General features: G+C 34.4%; 1 protein-coding gene across 1 annotated transcript; it reads left to right on the top strand.

Moving 5' to 3' along the window:
- The first annotated feature begins 4,383 nt into the window (after positions 1 to 4,383).
- On the top strand, positions 4,384 to 6,144 carry LOC147855528 (uncharacterized). Its single transcript, XM_087330691.1, has one exon. It carries the CDS (start codon positions 4,422 to 4,424, stop codon positions 5,799 to 5,801), a length of 1,380 nt encoding a protein of 459 aa, XP_087186817.1. The 5' UTR covers positions 4,384 to 4,421; the 3' UTR covers positions 5,802 to 6,144.
- The last annotated feature ends 3,587 nt before the right edge of the window (positions 6,145 to 9,731 follow it).

Here is a 9,731-nt window from a genome sequence, read left to right as displayed (position 1 = left end):
TTGACAATTTAAATGTTCGCTTTTATGATGTTAGAGACATAATTTTGCTTCTTGATGTGAGAAAATAAAAATATAGCTTGTAAATTTGTTATCTAAGAAATGCATTAAACTCACGATGGATTATGTCTACCACCATTAACAATTTAAATGATCTCCTTTATGATGTTAAAGAAATCATTTTTCTTCTTGATGTGAGAAAATAAAAATGTAGCTTGTAAATTCTCATTCCTGAACTTATAGGAATGGTGTGTGCTTAAAAAATACTTCCATGGATGAAAATGCATGTAAAATGGAATTGCTCCCCTTTATGGATGTGCTTGAATCATATTGTGAGGATTTTACAATAAACGAGGGGTAGAGTATATTTAGGACAAGAATATATTGGCCACAAACTTCTCCCAACCTGATAAGGCTTTGGCAAATGAATTTCTTTTTTTTCTGAGAAAAAACTACGTCACATTAGTTAGGTGAATCGCATATACAAATCAAGCTATATACACTCTAAATATGTATAGATACTCTACTATTTACAAGTCACTTTCATATATATTTGGCTATCATTGTTTACACCTTAGATAAAAAAAGGTGGGGCAATCGTTGTCCACATAACAACAAACGTTTGTCTGACAAAACTTGTTATTTTTCAACAAGCATCATGATACATCTAGCTAGCTTCTAAACGCAACATGATAAGGCTTTGGCAAATGATATTATGTTTCTTTCAAAACAGTTGATGGTGTGAGTTTTCGAGACAAAATGCCATTCTTGGCATATTAAAAAAAACTCCAAGGACATTGCCTAACTAACTTTGAGAAGGTTTGAAGATGAAAAAGTTGATTGGGTAGTGTTTTGGATACATGGATGAGTATGAAGAAGCATTGAATCAACGACATCTAAAATTTATTGTCATCAGGTCATGCCCATTGATTAAATTTTTGTATAACTTTATATCTATTTGTTATCTTTTCTAAATGTGTCTGTAATTTAAGAAAGTAAAAATGTATTTCATTTTAAGATGAAAATCATCATAAATCAAAATGAAGGGCAAGTGTGACAGTCAATATATAAACCTTGCTCTACATTGTCAGTTCTCAAAATGGTCATTCTTGAGCTGAATATAATAATCAAAGTGAAAGGAATGTTTTTGTTTGTTTGTGAGTAACTCATTTTGTGAGATTCCCCTCTACTTTAAAAAGGAGGTTATAGCCAACCACATCGAAGTGCATACAATTTACATGGTGGCAAAATCATAGGGAGAGATTATGGTTAACAATATAGTTCCACAGTTTTCTCATCAAATTTAGAGTGAGGAAATATGTAGGTATTGTGAGTGAACTGTGTACAACCATATTTTCATGATTTTAATCATGTATCTTAAAAGACAATGTCTTCGAAATAAGGTCCAATTCTATGCATTGATATACACATAAAATTAACAAACAATAACTTGTTCTTTTGGAAGTTAGAAATATGGCATAATAACATGCCAATTGAATGCCGGTATTTTTTTTTTATCCCAAAAAGAAGTTACTTTCCCATTAGTTAGGAGAGATTATTACAAAAAGACTAGACAAGGTGGCTTATACATAAATCTCTATATTTGTCTTGTTATCAACAAATGATTTTAATATAAAATTGATATAACTTTACTACAAATATTAGAAATAAATTATGAAAGACCAATCGTCACGGTTTTTACATTGCAAGGCACATGTCACAAAATAATAGTTAATATATTAATGGTTATGGGTGTTGGCCAAGTGGTTAGTTCATAGCCATGATTGAGTACTTCATTCTGAAGCCTCAATTGTCAAATGGTTGTTAGACCTTTATTTCTAGTGACAATGGTTGTCTTTTGGACCTTGCAAACATGGTCTCTCTCGTGACAACTTGCTATCTTTGGAGGGCTGGGAAACAAGTGGGAGGGCTGGGAAACAAGCCATATACAAACAATTAAAAGATTGATATTCCCATAAATAAATGTGAGAGTGAATAATCAACTATTGATATCTCAAGTGAGACCCTAGATATATGTCATTTAGAAAAGAGTCAAAAGTTTGGTTGTGATTCATGAGGCTTGGAAATAAACCATATAGAAAACGCTTAAAAGGTTGTCATTCGTATAAATGTGGGAGATCGCCTATAATATCTCTTAGATATATGTCATTAAGGAAAAAGTCAAAAGTTTGATCATGATGATTTGAGTACACATTTATCTCTAAGGAGGGAAATAAACTATATAGAAAACACTTAAAAGATTGTCATTCATATAAATGTGCTAGATTGCCTATAATATCTCTTAGATATTTGTCAAATGTTTGATCATGATGATTTGAGTAGACACATTTATCTCTAAGGAGTCAGGAGTCAGGAGTCAGGACCAAGGTTTTTGAGAGAAATAGAGGTAAAAGATTGATGTTAAATTTCCATAACAAATTTCGAAGTAAAACACTTGCTATTGTATTGACAAAATAACACGTTATTGATGATGTCTTTTAATACATTAGAAATATCTTACTACGTGACAAATAACACTTAAAAAAACAATCCAATTCTAAATATTGATATACATAGAAAATTAAGTTTTGTCTTCTAAGATAAATATAGGTAAAAGATTGACGTCGAATTTTCCTAACAAATTTTGAAGTAAAACGTATGCTATTGTATTGCCAAAAAAACATGTTATTCATATATTTGAACACACTAGAAATATGTCACTATGAGGAAAATAGAACTTTGATAAAGAAAATCAAATTCTAAAGATCAATATACATAGAATTTTGCGATAGATGACTGACTAGCGTATCATTGTTCACGTCTCGTGTTGCCATGTGTTGTCTTTTGAGAGGATACAAAGATGAGACTCGTGTGGGCATAAAGAAAAATTTGGTTGTGAATCTAGTGATCATGATTAAAATGTGAGTGTTAACCAATCGAATGAAATATAAATAGAAAATTCAGACAGGTGACTAGCTTATCGTTGTTCACATCTCTTGTTAGGCTATTGCCATGTGTTGTCTTTTGAGACATTACGAAGATGAGACTCATGTGCGCTTAAAAAATAGTTCTGGGTGTCAATCTCATGATCATGATTAATATGTGAGCTTTCACTAGTCAAATGAAGCTTAGCTTGAATGTGAAGTGATAAAATGCGACAAAAGATCTTATCAAGGAGAAACCATGACAGAGAATGAACCAAGGAGCGATACGCATGGGACACCTATATGATAATGTCGGCTTTTCCATTCTCCAAGAGAGAGACAAAGAGAAAGAGAAAGAAAGATATATTAAGTTCGTCTTCTAAGGCCAAAATTGGCCCATGAGACAAATGGTTTACAGCAAAAAATGGGATATTTACCCAATCATCGAAAATAAAAAGAAAAAGAGAGAGTGTGAAGATTGCAAGGGTTGTATTATGAGCATGTTTTAATAACGAACATTGATTTACAAAAGAAGAAGAAGAAGAAGAAGAAGAAGAAGAGAGAGAGAGAGAGAGAGAGAGAGAGAGAGAGAGAGAGAGAGAGAGAGAGTAGCGAGTTAATGCGGTCCACATAAAAAAAGAAAAAAACAAAAAAAAAAGGTAAAGATATAAGAGGAAGCGTTTTTAATGCTTTACTCCATCGATTTTTTTTGAACGAGAGAGGTTTTAGAAGTAGTCAAGGCACGTGGAAGAGGGACACAATGTGAAATGCATGTGCGAATTGGTGAATGGACGAGATGAAGACCACGAGGATATCGAGGCGAACGCAACACAACAAATAAAGAAAAGACGAAGACGAAGACGAAGAAGAAGAAGAAGAAGAAGAAGAAGAATAAGAAGAAGAAGGAAGAAGTAAAAGAAGAGGCAATAATTCGAGAGCGCGCAATGAGTACATAATGTATCCGCGGATAAAAAAAAAAAGAGCCCCAAAGAAGGAAAGGGGACAAAAATGTAAAGAAAGACAGAAAGGCAAATCAGGCCCAAAAAGCGCACGTGCTCTTTTGAAATGCCGTACGGAGTAAAAAAAAATGATTTCCTGTCGGCTGACGTGGGAGGATATTCTCTTTTAGACTTTTGTTTGTGTACGATGGAGTTTGACCGCATGCTTAATTGGTCAAAAGGCTATGGTCAAGAAAAGCTCCCCCTTCCTGGCCTTCTTAAGACTTATTTGTTTGAGAATTTTAGGGTTAGGGCTTTCTTAGGTTTTGAAGAATTTAAGGGGTTACAGGATACATATGGTTTCCTGCTCATTCTTTTGAGTTTGATGAATTAGGGTTAGGGATACATCAGGTTTCCTGCCGCATTCTTTTGCTTCTCAAGAATTAGGGTTACGAATAAGGTTTTACTGCTGACTTTTTTGCTTCTCTCTAGTATTAGGGTTAGGTTTTCATCTCTCTCTCTCTCTCTCTCTCTCTCTCTGTGACTTGATTAACTGTGGCTAATGGTACTCTCTCCCACCTCACCTCTTGATGATCTGCTCCCAAGCTCTCAGAGATTGAGAGGTTTAGACATCATCAAATCCCTAAATCACCACAAGCTCTGCGACTCTGTTCTGCAGAAGATGGGTGAAGTGGTGAGAGAAGAAGCCCTGTTAGGCAGCAGCGAAGAAGCCCTGCTTGTTTGTGGCCAATTGTCCATGGGCCCCAGTTTTGAAGCTCAGATTAAAATGGAAGAAGAATCTGAGGATGATGAAGAAGAAGAATCATCGTGGTCTTCTTGGGAAGGTTCTTTCCCACAAGGATTAGGTCAACAAATACTCAGAAGCAAGCTCTTTGGGGAGGGGTTTGAGCAGGAAAGGAAGGCATTCACAGGTTCCATCGCCATCAGACAAGGGCAGAGGAGCAGAGCCGATGCAAGGAGGGTTTCCATTACTCCTCTCGCTCTGAGGAAGGATTACAGGAGGGATTATGAGCTTGAGAAGCCATCGCCATCATCATCATCATCATCATCATCATGTGCATCATCATCATGTCAGACTACCCCTACTTCTCTCAGGTCTTGCCTCAGTGGCTCAAGCCAGGGCAGCAGCAGCAGCAATGGCTTACCTTTGAATGAGAATGACTCAGATGACATGGTTCTGTACGCCATTCTGAAGGAGGCGGCCAAGGCCGGCTGGGCCCCGCCAAGAATGGGGGAGGTGGCCGATGCACGGCCACCCGCCACCATTAGTGGCATTGTCTCGTGTAGTAGGCTCGGGAAAATCCCGAGCACCCACGATAGGGCATCGACATGGCCCGTGCCAGCCGGAGGCACACGCCCGCCAGCCCCACCCGTATCGGCATCTCGGCCACATGGCCCCCGGCCGAGATGCCACTACCGCGGGGTGCGCCGGCGGCCTTGGGGCAAGTTCGCGGCCGAGATCCGGGACTCCGCCCGCCATGGCTCCCGCCTGTGGCTCGGCACGTTCGACACCGCGGAAGCCGCTGCGCTCGCCTACGACCGCGCTGCCCTCCAGATGCGTGGCGCCAAGGCCTTACTCAACTTCCCTGTCGACATCGTCCGCCACTCGCTCATGACCGACGAGTCCTACCCCACCATGAAGAAGAAGAAGAAGAAGTCCGATGCGTACCTCCCGACACCCAGCCAAGATATAGCTCCTCAGGTTCAAGCGCAAACAACGTGTTGCTCATCGGGCATGTCACCGTCGATCGAAGTTTCCCAGACAATGTCGTCTTCCACATCATCTTCTTCCTCACCTTCAGACTTAACCAGCTTAACCTCACCTTCGCAATTAACTAGCTTAACCGATGTTCTCATCGAAGAGGAGCTGCTTTATGAGATCAATGATGTGTTCTCTTCGATAGACCTTCTCCCTTGCTAAACATGATTACTAGGAGCCCGTAGGGGACGTGTTCTCAAACCAAAACCAAGAAGTATTGTTGGAAAATGAATTTTTACAAACCCATACTTTGTAGGAGAAAAGGGTAGGGTGCATGACCTCAAACTAAAACGTTATGGTTGCATTCCCAAACCCGTTCACTCCTCTACATGGCCTAAGATTGCAAAAAACACAAGGTTTACTACAATGCCGACATGTTTGCCAATTTCGATTTTCAAAGTTTTATAGTACAATAAACACATTAAGAAACGATAGGTTATGCATCACATTGATGAGGAACATCTAAGGGAAGACAAATTCGAACTAATGATCATACCATTCCTTTCTTCTAGTGGAAGTTTCACTAAGTTAGTTATTGTTGACCCTAATAATATTGGCAAATTTCCTTTACATACAAACACATACCTCCATCATACCTTAGGGGTAGAGATTTAATGATTATACTTCATAATTACATACAAATACCTCATATGATCCATTATCAATGGGTCAATGAGGCTTTTCATTTCCTTTTTGACCTCTCGTTTGAATAATATTGTTCTTGCAAACAACTTGTTGCTTTATTGATTTTAAAAAAACATTTGATATAGTACCACAAAGTGAGCTTTGGAATAGAATGTTGGAAATTGGCATGCCATTAGAGGATCGAGTTGCTATTGCATGATTATATGAGCAAGTTAGATGCTAGCTAAAAATTAATAAAGGTTTCTTAGAACACTTTTTAAGTAACATGGGGACTAAGCAAGGATGTCCATTATCACCTACTGTCTTTGGTTTATGCGTTGATAAATTGGAAGAAGTGGTTAATAACGTTCCATGAGAAGAAGGATTAGATGCCCCAAAACTTATGCAACAAGTTATCTTATTATATTTGGATGACATGGTTACCTTTTCATATGATGTTGATGGTATGCATTAGAAGCTTTTTTCCAAGTAGTGGACTAACTATAATAATTTGGATAAAACAAAAATGATGGTAGTGCGTGATGAGATAAAGAAAATGTTATGCATCGGAAGATGAGGATCTGTAGGTTAGTGTTAGACAAATAACAATACAGATGACTAGAAGAATGAATATGCACTATTAACAAGATTCAAAGATAAAGAAGAACAGACCATAAGCTTAATTGTATTAACCTCGATTTTACAAATTATGAAAATGATACCCCATTGAACAAATTTTACAATGCGTAATTTATATCTATTTAGATAGAATGTGTCTCTTAGTATTAAATGCAATCCACTTTGTTATTGATTTGTTATTGAAAATGGTACCCCATTGAACAAATTTTTCAATGCGTAATTTATGTCTATTTATATAGAATTTGTCTCTTAGTATTAAATGCAATCCATTTCTCTCTTTTATTTTTCAATATTTTTTATTTTTTATTTTTCTCATATAAAATAAATAAATAAATGGTTTTTCAACTGAAATCCGATGCATTGCATCGTATTTTAGTTTATACAGCTAGACATTGATGTAGTGCATCAGATTTTAGCTGACAATCCTTTTTCTTTTCAATTGTTTTTGATTTTTTCGATAAATAAATAAAAATACTTAAAATAATGCATTTCCAACTTAAATCTAATGCACTGCATCGGATTTCAATTGAAAATCCAAATTTCTTTTAGTTTTTTCATAAAAAAATGAAATAATAAAAAAATATATTGCATTTTCAACAGAAATATGATGCACTGCATCGGATTTTAGTTGACAATCCATGATAAATGAAAAAAATAAAAGAAAAGTCTTGGATTTTCATTGGAAATCCGATGGAGTGCATCAGATTTCTATTTAAAATACATCATTTTAAAGGGCCAAAATCACCAACATTATATAAGAAAATAAAAAAAATCATGGATTTCCAACAGGAATCTCTAGTTGGAAATCCAAGTTTTTTATTATTTGAAACATTTTTTATGGGAAAAGTAAAAAAAATAAGAAAATTTGAAAAAAAATAAGCAAAAGTGGATTTCAACTAAAATAGGATGTACTGTAGTGAATTTCTATTGAAAATCCATTTTCTCATTACTTATTTATTTATTTATGGGAAAAATAACAAATAAAAATACAAAAACATTTCAAACAAATTGTAATTTTTTTTTAAAAACTAAGAAAATTTGGAAACAAATAAAAAAAACTAGCTTTTGAATTGAAAACCAATGCATTGCATTGGATTTCTATTGAAAACATCCATTTTTTCAATTATTATTTTTTTATTTATGGGAAAAATAAAAACATTAATACAAAATAAAAAACAATTTCAAAAAATAAGAAAATTCGGGAAAAAAATAAGAAAAAGTGGACTTTCTTCAAAAATCCAATACAGTGCATCAGATTTCTATTGAAAATCTATTTTTTCAATTTTGTTTTTATTTATGGGAAAAATAAAAAAATTCAAACAAAATTAAAAAAGAATTCAGAAAATAAGAAAATTCAGAAACAAATAAGAAAAAGTGGACTTTCAACTGAAATCTGATGCATTGCATCGTATTTCTATTGAAAATCCATTTGTCAGTCTTTATTTATTTATTTATGGGAAAAATACAAAAATACAAAAAATAAGAAATTTCGGAAACAAATAAGAAAAAGTGGACTTTCAATTGAAATCCGTTGCAATGCATCAGATTTCCGTTGAAAATCCATTTTTTCAGTCTTTATTTATTTATTTATGGGAAAATAAAAAATATTAAAGAAGTTTGAATCCATTTTTTCAATTTTTATTTATTTATTTATAGGAAAAATAAAAAATAAAAAAGGCAAAAAATTTGGAAACAAATAATAAAAAGTGGACTGTCGACTGAAATCCAATGCAGTGCATCAAAAATCCATTTTTAAATTTTTTTTCATTTTTTAAAGATATTTTGAAAGTGATTTTTCAACTGAAATTCAATGCGATGTATTATATTTTAGTCTATATAGCTAGAATTCGATGCAATGCATTATGTCTGAGTTGAAAATTCAAGAGTATTTTTTTAATGAAAATTTTTAAAAAAACTCCAAGACTTATAATAGGAATCTGATGCACTACATCAAATTCTAGATGTATAGAGTAAAATTCGACATAGTGCGTTAGATCTAGATGGAATGAATCGAATTTCTGTTTGAAATCAAAGGCTTACTATGAGAATCTAAGAAAAACGAAAATACATCTTTACAACACTTTTTAGATTCTAATGATTTTGGTAGAAGGTTTCTCTCACATAATGAAATATTGTAAATAGAAAGTACATAATTAAATATCATAACCAAAAAGTGAAGAAGAAAGAATGCATCAAGAACATCTACTCTTACATTTGATAATGTTTATATACTAGTGTATGACTTATCTTTGACCAAAATAAGTTATATGCGATAGACCACAATGAAGATATTTAAAGAGGATCTCGAATGTGGCTTCAGACACAACACAAAGACAAACAAGAAGCATGACTCATAAGTTATAACCTCGATGAGGTTGGATTGCAATTGGATGAAGACAATGCATTAATTGCCATTGATGATGAGGATGAGACCTCATAAGTAACTCCTACTAATTCATCTAATGGGTATGAAGATGATGGCATAAACTTGGAAAACAATTGTCTTGATGTGTTAACTATAAATATTGTATTGCACAACAAGATTTGGATTCATGAATTTCTATAAATATTGGTGTTAGTCATTTTGGACATTCATTTTGGTCATATTGGCATATTTGTTATTTAGGCATTTTTTTGAACACCTCACTTTTCGTACATGCTAGAAATCAATACATTTTTGGGACATTTTTTAAAATCCTTTACGCATGCGGCACCCCTTTTTGTGAATCGCCCTAATTTGTGCCTTTTTTTGACGAATAGTTCTTAAAATGCGACATATTACCTATTTCAAATGACCTGGTGTTTAAACTCAAAGGCAGACTTGCTTAT

The sequence above is a fragment of the Azolla caroliniana genome, unplaced genomic scaffold (genome assembly GCF_043228905.1).
Source record: "Azolla caroliniana isolate FFs.n. ecotype wild unplaced genomic scaffold, voAzoCaro1.0.p SCAF_14, whole genome shotgun sequence".
NCBI lineage: Eukaryota > Viridiplantae > Streptophyta > Polypodiopsida > Salviniales > Salviniaceae > Azolla > Azolla caroliniana.
The sequence above is the reverse complement of the archived record's forward strand: the minus strand, read 5'-3'. Positions and strand labels throughout refer to the sequence as shown.

Coding starts and splice junctions, on each gene's coding strand:
- LOC147855528 (XM_087330691.1), top strand. CDS start 4,422: ATGGTACTCTCTCCCACCTCACCTCTTGATGATCTGCTCCCAAGCTCT.